A 23,722-nucleotide genomic window follows, 5' to 3' on the forward strand; every position below is an offset into this window, starting at 1 on the left:
GGGCAAAGGGGAGACTGCCTCAGGGTTCTCTAGCCCCCATTCCCCTCCATTCTGTGACCACAGACTTCTCCATCGCCTGGCACTTCTCCATCGCCTGTCCTTTTAATGACATCAAAATAATGGTGTGAATATTAACTCTCTGTCTAGAGATCATTCTCCTTTAACTCATGTTAAAAACAAAGCCCATGAAATTACACACTTCCTCCATACAATTTTTTTTCTCAACCCTCCCAGGTGCTGCATGATAGAATGTGAACTGCATTCAGATTTGCCATCATTCTGAAATGGCATTATCTCCCCATGAAATTACAATATAACTTTGTGGAAATGTAGAATTCAGGAATACAAATCTGCAGTGAGCTGTGAGAGATACTACAAAGATCCTGTCTTTTTCCCTTGAGGTTTTACCTTTATTTAGTCCCTATAATTGATTGTTGTTCCTTAGCTCTTTGTCATGATGCGGAGCTGGGGGTTTTGCTGTTTGTCATATGTCTCAGAGTGGACAATTTGCAACATGCCTGTGGGAAAGCTAGAGAATCTACGCTCATCTCAGTGATGAGGCTATCAGGCTTTTAATTATCATTTTGTTCTAGAATCCACTTCCTTCTTCATTCATTGTGCCAGCCCCCACTTCCTCAACTTCCCATATAATGGGTACATAGACACGTAGCATATAATTGGCATTCCAGATACAGTACACTGTACTCTGTTAAAACTCTGTTCTCAGACCTGGATCTCATCTTCATTTTTCTTATTTTTCCTGTGTTTAAAATCTCTGCAAATTGAGAGAGAAAAATACCCATGAAGAAGTACTGTGTGAATCTGAGAAGATAATTTTGCCCTTATGCTAGGAAGCGCACACTAAAAAGGGAACCAAATTCATCTAATACTGCCAGACAACTTTACAAGCAGTTGTCACTCTCTTAGGGAATTCACTCCTCGTTACCAGATAGATAAATGTATCTTAGAGAGAGTTCGGAAGTGAGCAAAAGAAATAAATAACAATAATTGCGGGGGTTGAAAGGATTGATTTAGGATAAAAGATTAAAGAGAGCTACACAAACTATATCTAGCTTGGCTAAGTGACAAGCAAGATGGTGGAGACGTGATTACAGACTATAATATCTGAAAGATTTCAGCCCCAAAGAGGTAGAAAGATTATTTAGAGTGACACAAGGAGAAAAAACTAGAAGTGATGAAAGAAAGATGAAAATAGTAGAAGATTGAAGAAGGAAGAAATAAAATATTTATGTTCAATATCAAGAAAAAATTTCTCATAGACCTACTTGGCTAAGAAATAGCCTCCTAAAGGAAGTGGTGAAAGCTCTATTGCTTGGGACAAATAATGCAACAAAATGTACTGTGCTGTATGGAACAATACAGTATTGGTAGGTAGACGGATGACTTAGTTGTGTCTCCTCAATGTCTCACTCCTGTGTCCCATAAAGAGCGGTGTCCACTGCACGTACAGCCTGGGATACTCCCAGACCCTAGACATGAATCATGAAGTCTCTGCTGGAATCCAAGCTACGCTATCCTTTAGGATGTAACTTCATCTTTTCCCCTCTGCTTCCTGGCCCTCTTGAGATGATTTGCAACCCCAGTGGACTCCAGAGGGAGAAATTGCTACACATCCCCAAACCCCAGAGCTACAATTGCCCCTGGCCTTTGTGCAGGTCATGAAGGGTGTGAAAGAGAGTTCCTTGCACCCTGTCCTCCTGCCACCATCCTTGTATATTCATGCAAGCTTCATGGACAATCTGATTCCCTCTCTGCTCCAGAATCTTAGTTGTTAAAAAGAAGAAAATTCCTCCAGCTCTACAGCATTAAACAAAAAATGTTCCTCTCCAGTCCTTGTGCGTTTAGTCCAGAGGAGATTGATTACACATGTGAAAGAGTGTGTCGCAAATGCAGAAGCCTCTTGCGCATTGCATCTCACAAACAAAAATCTATCATGGCATGCTTCAGTAGTTTTTATCTGTAAACAGTCTTTACAAATATCATCTAGATTGTCAAGCTCCGATCTAAATGATGTAATAACATGGTGTAATTTAATATGCTGACTTGGGTTTTAATCCTCTTTTGGGCTGCCTAGCCCCAGATGGCCTCCTTATGTTCTGTTTACTTTTTACTTAGCTATTATTTATTACCGTTGTCTCTGTACATGTATCTAGTGAATTCATCTCAATTTTACAATGTGATTGTCTAGTATGATATGGAAATGAGAGTGGAACAAGGGAGAGGAGTCAGGAGAAAAGTATCATGACTCCTCCAAGCACCCAGAGAGACCAATGGAATAGCAAGTCAGTGAAGAATCTGGTAGAACTGATAGGAACATTTTTGACGAAACATTTTACATTGGGGAAAAAGCCAATTTGTCTAAATTAAAAGTCTTTGTGGGAAAGGGTCATTACTAATAAATGTCCCATTTCAAAACAATTTTGAAAAGTTTCAAAATTATTTAAATGTCGCATTTTGATATTTTCAAAATAAAAAAATGTTTTTAGGTCAAAATGACTTTCCATTTAATAATGTAATCTAATTATTAGTTAAAGAAAGATTTTGACTTTTCATCCTGATTTGAATTGGGAATATTTTTCAAAATCTCAAATTCTCACAAGATAGGAAAACCATTTCCTACCTGGCTCTCATCTGACTGTCTCATTGCTGGATAAGTTAGTTAAAACAACTGTTGGCCTGCAACTTTTGGTGGTGGTATCGTCACTGGAAGGTGGCAGGGAGGGAGATGGAGGATGTGAACAATCAGAGAAAAGGCAACAAACCCAAATCCACAAGAGAAATAGGGAGCACAAGAACAGTTGCTGGCAAGGTCTTTACCTCTAGTGTTCAAATGTGGTTTAGCATTTCTTGAACCTGAACATTGGTTCAGCATTTCTTGAATAATTCCAGTAGTAACTCATGAAAGAGTTCATTCTAGGGAAGTACTTTTACGGCTTATAGGCTGCAGCAAATAGAGGGTGACAGAATCAGATGCAGTTTAGAGATGACAGGTCTGTACTTTGTTGTATTTAACCGCTCATGGAGAACATAATCACATACATTTGAGCAAGTCTGACATTCCATCCAGTTGAGGAAAGTGGTGCACCAATGCATTGCAGGGGCACAAATTTAACATAACATAAATTATATCCTGAAAGTATGTAGGAGACTGAGGAGAATATGTGGGAAAGGAAAAGAAAGGCATTAAATAGGAGTAAGTTCCCTGGATGGTAAAAAGATGATAAGCAGAAGTAGGTGCCCTGGATGGTTGCAGTGCAATTTTCTTTGGATGCAGTACCCACAGTGGAGTAGTATAGATGGAACTGATAGCACCATGTGTTAAGTTTGGCTGACACTTCCCATTATAAATTCTTGTCTTCAGTTGTTTATAACTTGGACAAACTTTAACCATTTGGGATGATATTTTCCATGATGTGGTCTGCCTCGTGCTGAATGTTTTTTGGAAAAATTCAGCCAAAAACATGTCCACTATTTCCAAGAGCAAGGTTAGAGAAAAATGCATTGTTTTGCCTAAGGTCAAAAATTCTAATGACGTTTTCTTTGAAAAGCTGTATTCCCCCTATGCTTTGGAACAGGGACTTCAAAATTTGGTATGGAGGTGTCCTTTGTGTCATATTCTCTGTGTGTATATAAAGTCTGCTGCAGTTTCCACGGTATGCATCCGATGAAGTGAGCTGTCGCTCACGAAAGCTCATGCTGAAATAAATTGGTTAGTCTCTAAGGTGCCACAAGTACTCCTTTTCTTTTTGCGAATACAGACTAACACAGCTGTTACTCTGAAACCTGTCTTTGTGTCAGGAATGTCTCTTTGGCCATCTCTGTGAAAACTTACTGAAATTTGCCAAGTTATAAGCCTTTAAAAAAAATTACAGTTTGTATATGCTCAGTAGAGACTTGCTAGAGCTTTGCAGACTAAATTCCATAAAAATCCCATCTGCACTGGGCATGCTCCAGCCCAGGGCTGAGCAGGACTTTCCCTGCACTTTCAGCTCTGTGCTACCACAGGACAGGACAGGGCCAGGCACAAGAACTGAAAACAGCCTCTGCTGTTTGACCCAAGCAACTTGGAGGTAGGAGATGCCTAATACAAATTCAGAGGGGGCAAGAGGTGGCTTGTGCTGGGAGAGGAGATTGGGACAGCGGGGTGAGAGAGTGAAGTGGGAGACTGGGGAAAGGATATGCGGGCAGAGGTAGCAAGCGGCTAACTTCCCAAAAAAAACCACACAGCCCCCACACACGATCCACAGGGAGCAGAGGGTAAAGGGATGGGGGATTTGGGTTCCTGTGGGATATGTGGGGGAGCTGAGGAAAGGAGTTGGGTGTGGAAGGGGATGGGGGTTGCAGTGGGGGAAGATCTGGGGTGCGGGGGGCCAGGATGGATGGTATGACAGAGGGGGAGTCACACAGCTTTGGGATTGGGGATACATGGAGGGGCCCAAGATGCAAGGCAGGACAGGGGGCATGGAAGACGGGGTGTCACCTGGCTGTGGGGCAGAGGATATATCAGGGAACCAGTACTTACTGGGGAATGTAACACCAACCATTATGTCCTGTCTCCTCTCCTGCAATGCTGGCTGGGTTTGGCTCCTCGCTTCAGGCATTGACCTGATGGCAGGGCTGGCCAGGCCAAATTGGTGAGAGTGGTATTGTGACTTGGTGCATGGGGTCACAGCACCACTTACTCAAATTTAACCAGGCTGGCCCCCTGCCATCGTGATGTAAGGCTGGGCCATAGCTGAGTGGCACTGTGACCCCGTGCATCAGGTCGCAACTCCTGGAGCGGGGAGCTGAGCAAAGCCAGCTCTATGATCATTTGACACATTCTGGTGACCCAGTTTTGAGTCATGATCCAAGTGGAGAAACTCTGCATTAGAGCAAAATCCCTTCCAGCTCCTGGAATGGGACCTAAAATTTCTGAGTTTCATCATTCTTCTGCTCAGCAAATATCTGTGAAACCCACTGGTAAAGTGCATGTCTCATCTTTCTCTAGCACTGACCCACATAGAGGATGACAACCTATTATTGGTGTCAGTTGCTCTTTTAAGTCAAGTGGGAAAGGCCAGTACAGTGGATCTAAAGGCTCCAACCCTGCTAATGAACCATGTGGGTGTCAGTATGATGCCACATGATGGAATTTCTGGGACAGGGTTCAGTTTGCTTTTCTAAAAGCATAGGAGATTACACACAAAAAGAAGGCAACCTTATGTAGGGCATTTCCTAACTTTTTAGTGTTTGACTTTTTAACCTTAGTAATGATCTTTTAACATCGTGTGTGTGTGTGTGTGTGTGTGTGTGTGTAATTTAATACAGGAAGTTGATATACTGGTGGATAAGATGTGAGATGTATCCTCTCCTTACAGGAGTAATGCTTGTGTTTAGATGCTACGGCCTTCTTTAATTCCCAAAATTGTACCGGCTTAATTTAAATCAGTGGGGTTTTTAACCATTTTAATTAAACAGGTGCAAACCCCCTTAGTTTGGATGAAATGAGAATTATTTCAGATTAATTAAATCTTTTCCTAATTTATTTAGGTAAACCAAAATAAACCTGGTATAAACCAAAATAAGAGTATCCACGCAGCTTTAAGTTCAACTGCTGCTACATTCTTGTGTAGGCAAGCCCTAGGATCAGTTCAAGATATGGACCCAGCTGAGGAGTATGTTCCTCTCTAGGTAGAGCTAATTCTATTTCACATGCCAGTGGCATTTACGTCTTGGACAAGCGGGCCACCTAGTATTAATAGTGCTGCTGCTGTGAGGAGTGATATGTCCTGGCGGATTAACAAAGATTTTGTGTCTGGATAGCAATTACAATTGCAGATTCAGTCACAATTGTGGTGATTCACATCTACGAGCCCAAGGGCTTCACACGGACAACAAAAGTGCATCAAGTAATGCCAGAAACACCAGGGCTAGTCAACAATACTTCCAAGAGCTCTATCACCCTGGATGATAAAATAATCTTCAGAAACACAATCATTTAATTGTTTGGCTAAAACAAGAAAGCTGAGCAAGAAAGCTATATTAACATAGCGGAAATCACTCGTAAAAGAGGCTGCATGAACTGCCCATGTAAGATTTGCCTAGCAGATTCGACAACCTAGTAGGGTGGGCAAGGCATCTCATTTTCCATTAGTATAATTTAAGGAAGAAATCTTTCCATTAGTGTGGTCTAAGTGGAGCTTTCTTTGGAATGGTATTGTGATATGCCAGTCGTGGTCCATCTTGACAATGAAACACAGAGCTGCTACTGTGGTTTTTTTTAAATACAGGGGAAATATATCTGTAGAGCAATGCTTCCCTTTAAAAGAATCTTGTATTTAGGTCACTGAAGCAATTTTCTATCTAGATACTTATCTGGTTCCAATCACCACAGCCTCTGAGCACCTTACAAATATTAATATATTTATTCTCATGGTATCCTTCTGAAGCAGGGAATTACTATTCCCATTTCACAGATATGGAATTTAGACAGAGATAAATAACTAGATTTTCAAAAATTCTCAGTACCCAGCAGCTCCCTTTGAGCACTTTTGAAAATCTGGCTACTCCATGTTGGTCCTAAATGAGAGTCGTGCTTTTCTGAAAATCTGTTACCAAGTGACATGTCCAAGGTCATACATGGAATCAGTGGCAGAACTGAGAATTGATGACAGATCTTCTCTGTCTCAATCCATTGTCTTCACCATAAAATTATCCTTTCACCAGGTCCAGAGGGTTGGTCACAAGTGTGAAGGGAGTAAAATAGGCACTGCATTGATTCTCTCTCACAAATACATCTACACTGTGTGAATTTAGCACAGGTGAAAGGTGCCCAGTTAATAGCCCTGGGGACTGAAGTCCTCCATTTGTACACTGAACCAGAAGAGTACAAACTTATCCCAAATTCTCCACCAGCATGCCTCATCTCTGAGGGCAAATTGTTTTCAGTTCACATTCAATTCCTAGCATGTCTGCTGCGTCTACAAACAAAAGAATCAACGAGCATCAGTTGTGGCAGTGGTTTTGGGGATATGGACACTTACCTGCTGGGAACTGGACTGAAACCTCAACATTTTTTTAACCAAACAGCCTTCAGATGGTAACGAGTTTTGGTCACAACTGCCTTGTTTTGGAGTTGACAAGCTGCAGCCTTAAGCTCTTCTTCTATTTGCTACAGGTTAAATATGGGAACTATGCCTTTGTGTGGGATGCAGCAGTACTGGAATACGTGGCCATCAATGACCCAGACTGCTCCTTTTACACAGTTGGGAACACTGTCGCAGACAGGGGATATGGAATTGCACTCCAGCATGGCAGCCCCTACAGAGATGTCTTCTCGCAAAGGTAAGATTCTGGAGAGGATGGAATAGGGATTAAGGGCAGATATCTCTCAGCTGTGGAACCATTTCTAGTTGCATTTTCTTTGGGAGAAAAACTTCCTGATTTTCTAAATATACATTCACTTACTTGTGAACCTACGTAAAAACAGAAAAATGTCCCACTTTGCAAAAAGAAAGGAATGAAAAAAGACACTGGAGTCACCTGGCCTTACATCATTGAACATGTCATTGAAGCAGGTAACTACCAATTGCATATTCTGATATTTTATGCTGAAGTTGATTATTCATTCCTCTAGCAGTATCATTAAAATACTTAGTTTTGCTTTAGTTGCTCTCACCCCTCCTGAGAAACAACAGAGAGTTGAACTGAAATTTATTGGCAGCAAAAAAGATTTGTGGAACCTATGTTATGTGAATAGCAGGGTCCCCCACTCAGTGCTCTTGAGAAGATGTCCCCTCCCCCAAAAAAGTTACAAGCCTTTTCTAAGGAGAGAAAATAGTGTAAGAAAGTTAGGAGGTATTTCCAAAGCTTACTCAACTTTTTGGAGCTGCAAAAGTGAGATCTCTAGTGAGATTTCTGGTACCTATTGCTTTTGGTCAGACCAGAAATACCAACAGAATTGTCTTTATTGTGCTTTCTCAGCATTCAGTATTAACTCAAAATTGCAGATGCATGTGAAATGGGAAAAAAACCCAACAATAACGAACAAACATACTTTTATAAACCACAGGAAAACTTTATTTTGTATCCAGTTTGAATTTTGGATGAAGGTCTGGGTGAATTATATGGTTCCTATTTATTCAAACCTTTTCTCCCAAACCTATATCTAAGTATTTGTGCTTAAGGCAAATAACAGCATTTCACACTTGCTTTGTTGGAATTTCTTTTGTGTGGCTGTCATATTGGATATCCTTCCCTATGTCATATTAATATGTTTCATTCAGGCTTGTACCCCTTGTGTTCACTTTCTTTTAATAGTCAGACTATTCAGATACTGGCACAGATACCTGCAGAAAGCAAATGTCAGAGTTATAATATTGAATATTCACAGGACTGAATTTTAAATTCTCCTGTCCAAGTAATTGTGCCAGAATTGTGCTTATGCATTCATCATCATAGGGAAAAGAGACAACCAGAAATAACGCTATGTGACTTATCTGACCAGTTACAACTAAGCAGCACAGTTTGATTTTTAAATATTTGCATTCACTTAATAGAGTATAATATTAAAAAAGATGGTTGTTGAATTATTTCAAGTAATACGTAAATTCAAGGAAATCGTTGTCTGCTCACAGATATTCTATGAGCAGAAAGGGACTAATATTCAGTGAATATATTATTGATTGGGAACTATTTGCCTGACTTGTGCTCTGAGATAAACTTGAACAAAAATCTAAAGTTTACGGAAGTGATGAAGAAGTTAAATGCATTGAGTTATATATCTGATTGTGTGTGTGTGTGTATGTGCGTGCGCGTGTGTGTATGTATATGTGTGTATGTATATGTATGTGAGTGTATGTATATAAAACATTATAGGGAGTTGCTTGTCAAAAATATTGAAACTTTCCGTGAACATGACCAAGTAAGCTCAGCAGAAAATATCTAGGACTCGAGCATTGTTCACTTGATATACAGTACGCAAAATAAGCAAGGAAAAATCCTTCCTATAATCTTTCTAAGGAATTTTCCCAGCTATCTAAGCTCTTGAACAGATACATAGAGAGGGGAGAGTGATGTGATCAGGTGCCATTCAGGGTCTTAAGTCATCTTGTTCTGAGCATTATCCACATGAGTTTGATTTTTAAGAAATGGAAACAGAGAGAAGCTGGAGACCAAGGATGAAATCCTGGCCCCACTGAAGTCACTAGGAATTTTGCCCAGTCTTGTACATTAAGGTTTTGATACCCTCAGATCAGAGTGAGCTATATGTGCAAAATAGTAGTAGTATTTTCATTTTATTAAGAGTAACTATAATTTTGTTACTGATACAATAATAGCATCTGCAAGCAGGGATATGCTTGTAAGGCATATTAGTCCCCACGGTATTAGACATGATCACAACTACAGTTAAGAAAAAAAAAAATTCCCTTCCCCCTGAAACACACATTCTGAAACCTTCATATGCAATAGCCTCTCTAACTACTTTTTTTTTAACTAACAGGTTTAAAAAAAGCAAGAGTAACACCAAATACAAGATTTTCTTTCGAAATTCTGCAGATTTAAGCGTTTTGGGCTGAAAAAAATCTCTTGGCTTTCAGCACAGTGTAGAAATTGCAAATAGTAAATGAGAAAAGTAGTTCTGCTCTAAGTGGAATATCAAAATGTCTTCAAATAAGCTTTTTTTTGTGGTATTATTTATTAAAAGGGTAAAAACTGGAAGCTTTAGAAAACGAAGCAATTGGTCTTTAAATCTATGTATAGACTTTGTTCTAAGCTGAAACAAAGATATGAACAGTTAGGTTTTTGAATATTTAATGAGACTGGTTTTTAGCTGTATTCACATGTGAAGGGAACCACTCAGGGTCTCAGATAGCCATGGTGACGACCATCTGTATAATTGTATCTCTGAAACCAGTTGATTCTACTCCATCTAGAATGCAGATACAACGTAATTGAATCAAAATAATAGTGAAATCCCTCTAGGAAAGATTTGAATAATGGACCTTTCAGCTTGTCTCAATGACTTCATAATCACTTGACAGATTTTGACAAATACACCTGTCCATGCCATTAGACAACAAATCGATGTGCTCAGGTAGGTTAGAATACCCCCCCCATTTTTTTTTTGCCATTAATAGATGACCACCTGTGCACGAGCAGCCCTGTGGGCAGCACACTCGAGTTCTTTTTTTAAAGTAATGACAGGAGCTTTAATACTGCAAACTACTGAAAGCTACAGGAAAAGTTCCAAGAGGATGTGTCCCTTGGTTCAGTAGGAACTGTGTGCCGACATGCAACATGACACCTATTAAGAACTCTCTTCAATCCTGAGCCTTAAATCCTCCATTGTGCTCCTGGGAGGTATAAAAGTAATCGTAAATTCTGTCAGGATATGTCATAGAAGTCTATATTTCCCCTGGCACTACAGCAATTGCTCAGTTCTGAGCATGTGGTGTCTATTGTAGGTCAAGAATAAGGCAACCGCAAAATGTTCTCATCTCATTCACTTCTCCACTACACCGCTACAGACTAGGGACCGAATGGCTAGGCAGCAGTTCTGCGGAAAAGGACCTAGGGGTGACAGTGGACGAGAAGCTGTATATGAGTCAGCAGTGTGCCCTTGTTGCCAAAAAGGCCAATGGCATTTTGGGATGTATAAGTAGGGGCATAGCGAGCAGATCGAGGGACGTGATCGTTCCCCTCTATTCGACATTGGTGAGGCCTCATCTGGAGTACTGTGTCCAGTTCTGGGCCCCACACTACAAGAAGGATGTGGATAAATTGGAGAGAGTCCAGCGAAGGGCAACAAAAATGATTAGGGGTCTGGAACACATGACTTATGAGGAGAGGCTGAGGGAGCTGGGATTGTTTAGCCTGCAGAAGAGAAGAATGAGGGGGGATTTGATAGCTGCTTTCAACTACCTGAAAGGGGGTTCCAAAGAGGATGGCTCTAGACTGTTCTCAATGGTAGCAGATGACAGAACGAGGAGTAATGGTCTCAAGTTGCAGTGGGGGAGGTTTAGATTGGATATTAGGAAAAACTTTTTCACTAAGAGGGTGGTGAAACACTGGAATGCGTTATCTAGGGAGGTGGTAGAATCTCCTTCCTTAGAGGTTTTTAAGGTCAGGCTTGACAAAGCCCTGGCTGGGATGATTTAACTGGGAATTGGTCCTGCTTCGAGCAGGGGGTTGGACTAGATGACCTTCAGGGGTCCCTTCCAACCCTGATATTCTATGATTCCACTTTTTCTTTTACACTCAGATTTTTCAGTTCTGTGTTAGGATCCAAATGATAGATGATGATTGAGAGAGAAAAGGTAAATTTTTTATAAGTTTCAGAGGCCAGTGGCCTGATTTTCACTGAGGTAATTGGGAGCTGTCAGTGCTCAATACCTCTGAAAATCAAGTGTTAGAGGGCTTTCCCTTCACCCCCTCCCCGGTTCTTGTCATGCAGACAGAAAGCAGAAGACCAAAAAACTGAATTACAGGCAACGGGATATTTGTTGGGGTTAGTTCCAAGCCAGCATATCCATAGCTCTACATGCCAGCAGAATCTGTTTTCCAATGATCCGTTCCCAGCTCTGACGCTGCAGAGCATTGCCTGTGTTCACATTCCCACCTCCTCCTCCTTCTCCTAAGGCTGATATATACCTGTAGTGCATCCCCTAGTCACACCCCTTTCAGCTTATGGTCATGTTCTGTTTTGGAGGGTCATGAGTCTGGGGTCTTCATCCCACCTCTTTTGTATTCCATGGGAGGGATAAGGGGTGAGGTTGTGCTCTGGCCAAGGCCAGGCTTTTCTTTGGCTTCTAGTGTTTTTATGCCTCTCCCCCATCCCGCTCCTAACTGGTTGCTTGACCTTGGCTTAAGAGAAGAGCCAGGCAGCCTTCCAGTCTATGCTCATCATATATTACACTCCCACTATATCCTGTATCACTTTAGCTGTGCTCTGTTTCTTATCTCTTTCTCATTGTACTAACAAACCCATCTGGCTGGGCAGAAGCAACACACCGTGTCATTATCCTTTGTTCTTCACACATATAAGTAAGGATTTAAGAGTATCAAAAGTCAAACCCAAAATTCGATCTGAGGCTGACAAACAAGGCTAAATACTAACATCAAGCTGCAATTGTTTTGTATTTTTCATACACAATAAGCAACTATGTTCTTATTTGTTGAAATAACTTTACTTTGAGATGAAGGGAAACAATGTAAGAACAAAGGTAAAGTCACCATCAGAAAGCACAATGTGTCACTCCTCTGTAGCTTGCAGGGTCAGCTGTGCCTTGCAGAATGGCAGCTGCCTCAACAAACTTCTGGACACTTAAAGTTGTACACACAAAAAACAAGAGCATAACAATTGTATGTATTATACTCATGACTTCAGAGGAGAAGTTCTTGGCACATGGAGCTTCAGTATTGCTACTTTGGAAACCTAACATTGCGCTTACCAGAAATGATGAAAAGTCATGATGACTTAGTGGATCAGAAGGTGAACCCAGTTCCCTTTTTTTTTTTACAATGATAAACAAAAGAAATAGAGACTGGTAGTGATTTTCCTGGTGCCATCTTCAAAGCTTTGCTTCATGTACCTCATTCATCATGCTTTCAATAATCCAAATTTCAGATGCCTAGGAAAGAACCAGGCTTGTACATGCAGCATACTTTCTAGCACATCTGGTGTAGCTTTTGGCTGTGCTCAAAGCAGCCTGGCTCTCTCTTCTGTCATTTTTATCACTTCAGTAAACCCATGGGTCCCAGAAAGTCTCTGCCCTGTTTCGGGTAGAGATGTGTTATATAGGAAGCCTTTAAGATAAACTCCAGTTAAAGTCCCCACCTCTGAAAATGTCACCCTCTCTTCATGCTGCTCCAGCAGACCTCTGACTCTAGATGAAAAGGAGGGTTGCTATATTCTGTATACCTAGTCTCTGTGTCAGTGGATCTAGGCCAGTGGCCCAGGACTAAAAGTGGAACTATGAGAAGAGCTTATAGTCTCACCTCAATAAAATACCTTACCAGCAAAAAACTATCATTGTGCCCTTTACAACCCCACCTCAAGCAATCCATTCTCCTCCTCCCACCTCTCCACATAAGTATCCTCCTTCTCTTCCTTACAGAGAACCTCTGACCCACAAGTCTACAATACAACCTTACAAGTTAAACCAATACTCCCCATAGTAGCTTATCACCAAAAATAATAACCTCCCCATAATAATGAATATGATGAAGACAGACCCTCACTATCCTAGGAAGGTTTTGTCTCGCCACATCCCACCTCACTGTATGACCAAGGTGGAATGCCCCAGGGAGTTCTATGCTGTCTAGAAAGGAGTTGCCTTGCTTATTATCTGTCTGCACCTCCCCTGCTGCATGCAGCTGGTGATGGTGGTACAGCAAAGTATGCTTTCCTTACAGGGGTGTGATGGGGTGTTCACCCCACACTTGCCCTGAAGGGGTTAAAATAGGCTAAGAAAGGGGCCAATTAACAAGACAGGCCACAGCTGAGGGGTATTGGGTGGCTTCAGTAATCTCCTGACTGAATAATGAGGAAGCCCAGCTGAGGAGGAAGGGACTGGGCTGGGTATATAAAGACAGGAAGTTGTTAGCAGAGAGGGGGCTGCAGGGAAGTAGTCTGTAGCTGCTCCCTGAGTGACGGGGTGTGTGTTTGGGGGTTACAGAGCAAAGGTAACTCCCTTAGAGGAGGAAGTTTGGGGGCTGGCAAACCTGCAGAAGTGGGGGAGCCAGAAGGTTCAGGAAGGCTCAGGGAAGAGGCAGTAAGATCCAGAATGGAACAGACCATGGCTGCTGAAGAGAGGGTCTCTGAGCTGGAACCTGGATAAGAGGGTGGGTCCAGGTTCCCCTACTAGCCACTGGGGAAGTGGACCAGCTGAGCAGTGGATAGGAAGAGGGCCTGAGCCCATTTGTAAGAAGGTACTTTAATACCCTGGAAGGGAGGACACTCATGACTCTGCCAGAGGGCTAAACCAGGAACACAGGGCATCTTGCCTCGCTGAGAGCCAGGAAGAGAAGGCAGAGCCTGTGGTGAGAGGTGGAAAGGAGGTGGTGAACCTGGAATCAGCTTCTGACTAGGAGGAGGTGCACTAGCGGTGAGCAGATTCCCTGACAAGGGGTTAGGAAACTAACTGTATTGGTTCTGCCTACACTGCCCCTTGTTCGATGGTACTGGTGCTTGCGGGGCTTAAATTAATAGCTATATAATAAAGTCTGAAATAAATTGAAACACAAATAGAAACACGGCTAAAAGTCTAATGCAGCTTTTTGCTTTATTATTAATTGGGGGGGAGGGGTTAAAAGATTCTGATGCAGCTGAGCTGCAGATGGAGCACGATGAGACAGTCTTGGGGAAAGGCACTGGAGCTTTCTTAGTACAGTGTGCATTTCAGGGAAGCTGGTCACAGATAAATCACAAAAAAAGGACACAGTTCAGTATGATTGGCAGTTTTAGTTCAATAGATGCCCCAGGCTAGAATGTCAGAGGGATTCTGCAGGTTGGAACTGAGGTGCAATGGAAGAGCCATGCCTGAAAGCTTTTACATCCCCTGCCTACACTGAGCATGGTCCAAGTTAGTGCAGTAATCCCTTGTCTTCATGATGAGCACTTCCTTCACAGTTATAAAAAGAAAAACTGGTTATGCAATGCAAATTGAATCCCCACTGATTGTGTAAGCTACTGCAAAGAAGCACTCTTTTCTTTGTGTGTTAAAGTTGACAGTATACTCTACCCTCTGAACTATTTCTTACTAATCAGCCTTTTTTTTCTTTTTTGTTTGCCTTAAGCAACTGAGTTTTGACATGTAAAGGGCCAAATTTTGCCCTCAAATGTACATGCAGTTCCCATGGCAGTGAAAATAATGTATACTATATTGCATTCCTCGCATTATAATGTTATACTGGCAGTATTTATATATCCCTCACTTAAAAGTGCTCAGTTGTAAGTTCAAAAAACAGTAAAACTGAAATATATTCCAGCATGTTGCTACCCTCGGTGATCTTTTCTCGTTTTGTATTTCTAACGAGTACAGAGGTTGGATTTCGGGTAGCTTAGAACCAAACTTTCCTGTAACAGACAGGCAGTGTTAGTTTGAAACTGTCAGCCCTGTTAACATACGTTGATGCTGATGGGAGCAGGGTAATGAGGGTTCTGCCAACTCAGTGAAGCAGATGAGCAGGATGTCAGAGAGATGCGAGTTGCTCTTTGGGAGGGGGGGTAGAAAGGATCCAGAATATGGACTGAGCAGTCCTGAAGAAGGAACTTAAGGAGCAGGCAAATCAGGGGAGAAAGCTTGAGCTAAACTTGTTTAATTGTTAAACCCTGTTCATAGGATGAAATCCAGAAAGGTGGGGGTGGAGGGTTGAGGTTTTTTTAGTTGCGGTAGCATGGGAATCTTCTGTACAACAAATTGAGGGAGATTTTCAAATAGCATAAGCCTTATAATGTATTTTTAGTGGCTGCTTTCTCTTCCTTAGTTCTTGCTTGCAACATATATGGCCTGTTTAAAGGAGGAAATGAAGTGTATTAGAGCTGGTTTTAAACGCATTTTAAAACCAGTTCAGGCTAATGCAGTTTATCTGGCCAATGTGGATGGGATGTTAGCTGTACTTTTAAGCCCCTATTAGTGGTGTTTAGAAAGGCCATTTTTATTTGCAAAAATTAATGAAAACAATATACAATAATTTATGAGATTTTGCTGGACAATAGAACCATTCTTAAGTGAATTTTTCATTCAAGAACGGTCATAATTTCTAGCAAAAACACTTAACTGTCTTTTGCAGGCTTTCTTGCAAAATCAGATCATTTTTTGAACAAATGAAAGGCTATGTGAAAAACCTCTAATTGGTAGGCTTTCATATCTTACTTCCTGTGGAGGCCCTGATAGTGTGGTCAGATTTGCCCAGACAGACCTTTGCTCTCACAATTTCAGTGGGGCTCAGTGAAGGTGTGAGGACCTGCTCTTGTGGATCAGTTTGCAGGATTTGTGACTCCTACTCTGTACCATGGTTTTAATACACCATTTTAGTGCCAGACAAGCCATGTTAGCCCAAACTGGTAAACCAAGGCGTTAGTCCCATTTGTGTTGACTCTGATGCCTTTTATAAAAACTGAGCGACTTTTCCACTCCCATATTTTGTTCTTGAACATGATTTAGTTCTGCTTCATGACTAAGTGCAGGCACACACACAAAAGGATACAGCCAAGCAAAACTGTACTCACCGCTTTATTCATAAAACACTTTGCAGAGTGCCTTTAGTAATTTGCCATTGTAACTACTTGCAGATAGAGCTTTCACTGCAATACTTTGACACTGTATTTAGTTCATACTTGGACTGCTCAGCTAAAAATTCCATTTGTATGCATTTATTCTGCTTCACGTATTATGTTATCAGTCACTTTCAATATTTCAAAGTCACAGCAGTCTTTTTCTGACACACATTTCTCAGAATGAACTGCATTGATTGCTGTTATTACAGACTGCAGTTCCTGAGTAAGGGGAATGGCTTATATAGAACCAGAATATTGAAATTGCTTGATAAAACAATAGATAAAGCCACATAAATGAATATAAATGGACACTTTAAATGGACAGCAAAGAAATCCAAGTTTATAAAGCCAGCATCTGAAATTCAAAACTCATGAAGAGAAATGTAGTTAATTTTTTTAAGTAGCTATCCAGTGTACTGGAAATCACTCTGCCCCATTGCATATCAGCTAGCTAGTAAGGTATTTCTTTCAAAGGCTTTCTGATAATCAGGCACTTTAAAAGGTTCTTCTAATGGATACCATCATTGGAAAGAATTTTGGTGATCAGCACACTGCAGAGTTGCTGAGCACTCTAGGCCTGACCAGATAAGCACTTAACATTATGCTTAACTTTAAGTTCCAGGGACCCTGAGTAGGGAGGCACGTAAGCAGGTGCCTATTCAGGTGATTAAAGTTGGACACGTGCTTAAGTACTGTCCTGGATGGGACCAGAGAGCTAGAGGAGAGCTCAATTCTGTACCTTGCAGAATTGAGCCATGAGGAAGCATACCGGTGTAGGCAGAAAACAGTCCCTTTTCTTTTATTGTCATTAGTGTTGTCATTTTATAGTTGTTGCTGTTTTCAATTAAAAAACTGTGAATGAGCAAACTGCACAGCAGAAAGGAAAATATGCCACTTAAAACTGAAATAAATCATAATGCTGTTATAAATTACTACACATCAGGGTGCACCCCACAAATCACAAATGTTTGATTTGGAAACAAATATGAAAAGGCAAAACAGCGTTAGTGTCTGCAAGTTCACAGAAGTGACTACCAAGTGTCACTAAGTACTGCCTCGGTGTCTGTAACAATGTCTAACACCTACCAGAACTAATCAGAAAGATATGCTGATGTGTGTATAATTCACAAAATCTCTATTAAGACGTAGTGTGAACCATAAAAGCAAGGAAAGTCACAGTTAAGAATTAAACCCCCTAAACCTGAGAACCCAAGAGAAAGGCAGCTGAATAGTAACCAAAGTGTTTTGCACCCTTGTGAGTAAGTATTAGAGGTTCCCTCCTCAGCTGTGAACATCTTGGCTTTTCTTGAGTCTAACTCCTCTAGCTGTTTTGCATGTGGTAAGTATTCCTGGGAGAGTAACTGGACTTTTAGTGGGGGCCAGCTGCAGGACAGGGCCCAAAGTTGGCTGTGTATGTTATTTTTTAATATTATGCTAATTTTCTTGTTAGGGGATTTTAGTTAATTGGTGATGGATCTGCAGCTTAAGGAATTGTTTCAGATTTTCACTGGTTAAACTGACAGTGGAATTTAATCCTATAAATACATATTTGACATTAGTTAGATTTAGGCATCAAGATTAAGGTCCCCATGAGACAGGGACTTTATATTTTATTGCATATAAAGTGCCTATAGTAATTTATAAGATATAATTGTCATTCATCAGTGCACAATATAAAAATATAGTGTAGGTATTTATAGTAATTACATCAAAGATTTACTCATGGTGAAATTCTGCTCTCACTTACACCAGTGGAAAGTTGGAGTAACTCTATTATTATTTGTAGAAGCGGCTAGAGGTCTCCAGCAAGATCAGGTCCCCTAGATGCTGTATGCACACATACAAAGAAGCAATCCTTGTCCAAATTAGCTTACAATCTAAATAGAGAAGACAAAGGAATAATAATATTGTTGTCATTTCCATTTTCTAGATCAGGGAACAGAGGCACAGAGAGATTAAGTAATGTGTGCCAGAGCCAGGGATTGAATCCAGAGCTTGAGCCCTGTGTTTTTTTGCAAATGCAAAATAACATGAAATAAAATGTACAAACAACTTGTAAAACTTACCCTGCAGCAGCTCAACTTACCCTGCAGCAGCTCCTTGTGACGCCTCTCCCAGGAAACTGGGCCTGGCCGCCTGCTGCTGAAGGCATTGTGACCTAGCACACGGAGTCACAGTGCTCCTCAGCTTTAGCTTGGCCACCCCTCCATCGTCATGGGGATGGCCAGGTCAAATCTGAGTGAGTGGCACTGTGACCCCATGCACCAGGTTGCCATGCCACTCCCTCAAATTTGGACCCCTTTGTCATGATGGAGGGGGGTGGCTGGGCCAAATGTGAGTGGTTCTGCAACCCCATTCATGAGGTCACAAAGGTGGGTGGAGGCGGGAGGGGGTTCCTATGGGACGGGAGTCACCACTGCTGGGTGAGTTTAGGAAGGGCTCACTCTGGGGCAGGGCCTGACACAATCCCTCAGGACTTTCCACAATAAAATGAAATAAAAGTAATTACCTTACCTTAGACCCTAGTCCATCCCATGCTTTGCTGCACATTGGGCTACCCACATTTGCCATCCTTGTCTGTCAACTGCCCTTCTCCCCAGATCTTCCCATTTCATGCTGAGGTGCTTGTTGTCATTCAGAGCTATTTGTTTCCATGTTTTTCACGGTCTTCCTCTCTTTCTTCTTGCGTTTTCTGGCTTCCATTCAAGGGCAGTATTTGGTAAGCGTTCTTTTTCCATTCTCAGCACGTATCCCAGCCACTGATGTCATCTTTTGTAGATGATTTGTGAGAGGGTGCCTTGTCCAGTAATTTTTCTGACTTCTTCATTCATCTTCCTATCTCTATATGTTATTCCCAGTATTCTCCTCAGACATTTGTGATGAAATGCATCCAGTTTTTGCATATCTTTCTTGGTAAGTTGCCATGTCTCATTGGTATATGTTGTCATGGTGATAACAATTGCTTTGTACACATTCAGTTTTGTCTTGAGGAAGATGTTTTTGGGTCTTCCAAATGCAGTATTTGCCTTCCTGATTATTCTTCTTATTTCCTTGGAACTAGGACCATCTTGGCTGATGATATTTCCAAGATATTGTCCACCTTCTCCAGTTTCTCTTCTTCAGCTTTGATTTCTGTCACTGTAGTCCCCATTAACATGACTTTACATTTCTTTGCATTGTATCTCAAACTTATCTTCTCCATTCTTCTTTTACTTGGTTTGTGCATTTTTGTAGTCTGTTAGCATCTTCATTGATAAGAGCGATGTCGTCAGCAAAGTCTAGATCAAATAGCCTTGAATTGTTCCATTTTAGGCCATATGTATCACTGTCGCATTGTTTTAATCCATAGTCGATGACTAGCATAAACAAAAAAGGAGACAGGATGCACCCCTGCCTTACACCAGTCTTGATGCTAAATGGCTTACTCAATCCATTTTCCATTTTAATACAGCATTTTGAGTTGGCGTAGAATGCCTTCATAATGTCAATTAATTTTGTTGGAATTCCACATTCCACAATTTTCCACATTGTTTCTCTGTTTACACTATCGAATGCCTTTTGAAAGTCCACAAAATTGATGGCAAGACTCCCTTGGAATTCAATTGTGTTCTCAATAATCTGTCTCAGGGTGAAAATAGCATGTGTGCACAATCTCCCTTGTCTAAATCCAGATTGTTGTTCACATAGGATGGTATCCATCTTTCCTTTCATTCTGTTCAGGGACTACTGTTAATATTTTTCCTGTGACAGATAGAAGTGTTACTCCCCTGCAATTTGAACAATTGTTTAGATCACCTATCTTTGGTAACTTAATTATGATACCAAGGGTCCATTCTTCTGGCACTTTCTCCTCCATCCATATTTTGTTGCACAGAGAACAGAGGATTGATTCCACATCTTTGCCTCCATATTTAAGCATCTCAGGATGAATTCTGTCCAAACCAGGAGCCTTGTTGTTTTTCAGCTTCTCCAATGCTTTTTATACTACTTTGATTTTTACCGCAGATACATCTATATCTAGGTCTAATGGTTTATCATTGTTAAATTCCAGTCTTGTAACTGATTCTGGCTGGTTTAGAACTTCTATTTTTCTTGCTCTGCCTGTGTTTTCAAAATGTCTCCTTGTTTCCATTTCACTGAGACACTTCTGAATTTTGATCCATATCCTGTTAACTGTTTCAGGATAGGGTAGACTGTTCTTATATCATTTCTTTCCCCTGCTTCTTCAGCTTCACTAGCCTTACTTTCTATCCAATTTCACTTTTCTTTTTCTGCATTGTTTCTTTACTGCTTTGTCAAGGTTTCTGTAGGTTTTTGTTTCTTCAGTCACATGTTGTAGTACTAAATCAATACAAAAATTAAAGAATTTCATGGTTCTCTACCCAGGTCCCTTGAGTCATAATCCCAGGCCATCATTCCTCTCAATTACATCAATAATAAATGTTCATACTATGTATATGTATGTACATACAGTCCACCTATCAAATATTGGGCCCAACCCTATAGTCTCATGGAAGTAGAGTGCCCATTGTTTTCAATGGGAGTTTTGTCTGATTAAAGTTTGAAGAATTGAGGCCATGTTTTGTAAAAACTGGGATAACTTCTTGTATACATAGAAGAAAATATATGAACAAAACATGGATAAAAGTCAAACTAAGTGCAAACTATTATTATTCTTTACAGTCCTCCTAAATGAAAAAATGTCCACAATGTTCACTTTTTTAAAAAAAATAAACCTGCTCTGAGTTATATTTCAAATGAAATCATTTCTGCTTGAATGTAAGGGGTTTTAACAGAACTGACAGATCTTTAACTCGAAGTAGAAATACTACTGATGTATATAAATACATTGCTGGGCTGGTAGCAGTGGCATGTTTTATATTCTTTGCTCACTCCAATGTATAGATCTGAAGTTTAAGTAGACAGCTTTCTTTGTAAAAGAAGTAGTAAAATAACAATAATAGCACTCCCATAGCAATGTTCATCCAGAGATCTTCAACTGCTTTACACATGAGGGTGCCGTTACTCCATTTTACAGATGGGGAAACTGAGGCAAGGAGATGAAGTGACATGCCCACAGTCACCCATCAGGTCAGTGACAGACCCAAATGTTCTGACTCCAAATCTAATGCCCTCTCCACTACAGTGAATTTCTTGTTCCCACTCTTAATCCAAACTTATTGGATCAATTTTTCACTCTGTTCTGAGGCCAATTTCCAAAGGTGCAAGAAATTTGCTTTAAAATGGGTATGAGTTAAGGACCGTTCTCTCCTTTAACTTCTGTATTACAGTATTGTGTGTGCTACAATAGGTGGGTGAGATTAAGGGAGACGTCTGCAGGCAGAGTGTGAAATTACTGTAGATACAGTCTAGACCTGTCCTCAACAGAGTTTTCAATGGGAGTTTCAGTTCCTTTCCTTTTACTTGTTGAAACTTAGTTACCTAATTATCATCAGAGCTGAATGTCATAGATAGTTCTTAAATGGCAAAATTGATGACAATGTATGGGCTTTTTACTCTTTCTTACTGTGACTTAAATTGAAGGTTTGATAATGACTTTACTGTTAATTTGTGGCTTATTTACATAGGTATCCTTAGGAAAACACAACACAAATTGGTCCCTGGAAAATTATTTCGCTATCAAAATGGTATAGCCATGTTCCTGTTGGTACACCACAAGCCAAGCTGTTATTGACTGTGCTACATTTTAAAATTAATTCAACACATTTGGTTGTTCAAGTACAAGCTTTCTCATTCTCAAACATATTTCAGTACACGCTTCTGTCTCTTGAATATAAAAATAAAAGCGTAATCTCTAGTCCCCTTCATCATGTAGCCAAAGATAAGCACTTTTCTAAAATGTTGAAATATACAAGCCCTTAGACTGCTGGTATGAAGATAGCCAGCCCTTTACATTTTGAATTGTCACAGTATTAAATCTCAGTGATTGTGTGTATTATCTTTGTAAATAGCATGACATCCTTATTCACCAGCAGAAATGCTGCTGATCTGGCCTGCTGTGTTGGTTTTGTTAAAGATCACAGTTGGTTTCTATCTTGAGGTGAGCTTTTTTTTTTAAGTTCCATTTGTAGTGTTCCCAGGTGAGTGAACTGATGAAAACTTGTTTTTGTTGATGTTTTCTCCTGTCTGATGACTTATTGCCACCAGATATAGTACACCAGCATTATTGCTGATATATCCATCAATAAGGCAAACTAATGTGCTCTTTCACAGGCTTCTTCTAGAAGTTTTGGAATAGCCTTCCAAGGGAAGCAGTGGGGGCAAAAGACCTATCTGGCTTTAAGATTAAACTCGATAAGTTTATGGAGGAGATGGTTTGATGAGATAACATGATTTTGGCAATTAATTGATCTTTAAATATTCATGGTAAATCAGCCCAATGGCCTGTGATGGGATATTAGATGGGGTGGGATCTGAGTTACGACAGAGAATTCTTTCCTGGGTGTCTGGCTGGTGAATCTTGCCCATATGCTCAGGGTTCAGCTGATCACCATATTTGGGGTAGGGAAGGAATTTTCCTCCAGGGCGGATTGGAAGAGGCCCTGGTGGTTTTTCACCTTCCTCTGTTGCCTGGGGCACGGGTCACTTGCTAGAGGATTCTCTACTCCTTGAAGTCTTTAAGCCATGATTTGAGGACTTCAATAGCTCAGACATAGGTGAGAGGTTTATTGCAGGAATGGGTGGGTGAGATTCTGTGGCCTGCATTGTGCAGGAGGTCAGACTAGATGATCATAATGGTCCCTTCTGACCTTAATATCTATGAATCCATAAGCATCTTCCTTTATCACTAGTAACAATTCAAGTATTACATTTGCACAAGGAAAAAATCCCAGTGTCTCTTTTTTTTGGATGATCATACAGGTCCTTTTTTTTTTTTTTTTTGGAGTAATTTCAGTTTTTTCACATTGGCATCCAGCTCAGTCTGTGTTGTATCAGAAGGCTCTCACAGCAGAGCTCTGAAACATTCCTAGTAAGATATCAAACCAGGCAAGTTTGTACCAGGTTATGGGATTCATTACAAACTCTGGACTTGAGCCACCAAAAAAGGCTTGCTGAGATTTGCAGTTCTGGATTAACTGTGAATTTCAGCCAAGGTTTCATGTGAAATTGAGGTGGTTTCTTTATGGTTGGATGAGGAAACTGTCCAAAAAGGAGGGGGTGTTGACTCAAAATTAGGCACAACCTGAGTTTGTGATGAAATTTCACTTTGGATTTTTGTGTTTGTTTGAACCTAAAACTTAGTTGTACAAACTCTCATGAAAACAACTGGGGGTGGGAAGGAAGATTTGTACAAATTCTTATGAATCAAAATGTCTGAGTATATGTAGCTCTGGTCCTGTGTATCCCCAGCACTCTGTTCCATGATGCTACTGCTTTTAACCTAACTGGTAGGTCTCAAAATGTAACTGTTAATTC

At 40.7% G+C, this 23,722-nt stretch overlaps 1 protein-coding gene across 4 annotated transcripts in view; it reads left to right on the forward strand.

The window, feature by feature from the left end:
- GRID2 (glutamate ionotropic receptor delta type subunit 2) overlaps positions 1–23,722 on the forward strand; it is a 1,039,989-nt gene that overhangs the window by 943,141 nt on the left and 73,126 nt on the right. For all 4 annotated transcript variants that reach the window (XM_048847025.2, XM_048847024.2, XM_075127526.1 and 1 more), the window contains one exon: positions 7,181–7,347. In XM_048847025.2, coding sequence (XP_048702982.1) covers positions 7,181–7,347 — 167 coding nt within the window. The remainder of the gene's footprint in view (positions 1–7,180; positions 7,348–23,722) is intronic.

The sequence above is a fragment of the Caretta caretta genome, chromosome 4 (assembly GCF_965140235.1).
Source record: "Caretta caretta isolate rCarCar2 chromosome 4, rCarCar1.hap1, whole genome shotgun sequence".
Classification (NCBI taxonomy): Eukaryota; Metazoa; Chordata; order Testudines; family Cheloniidae; genus Caretta; species Caretta caretta.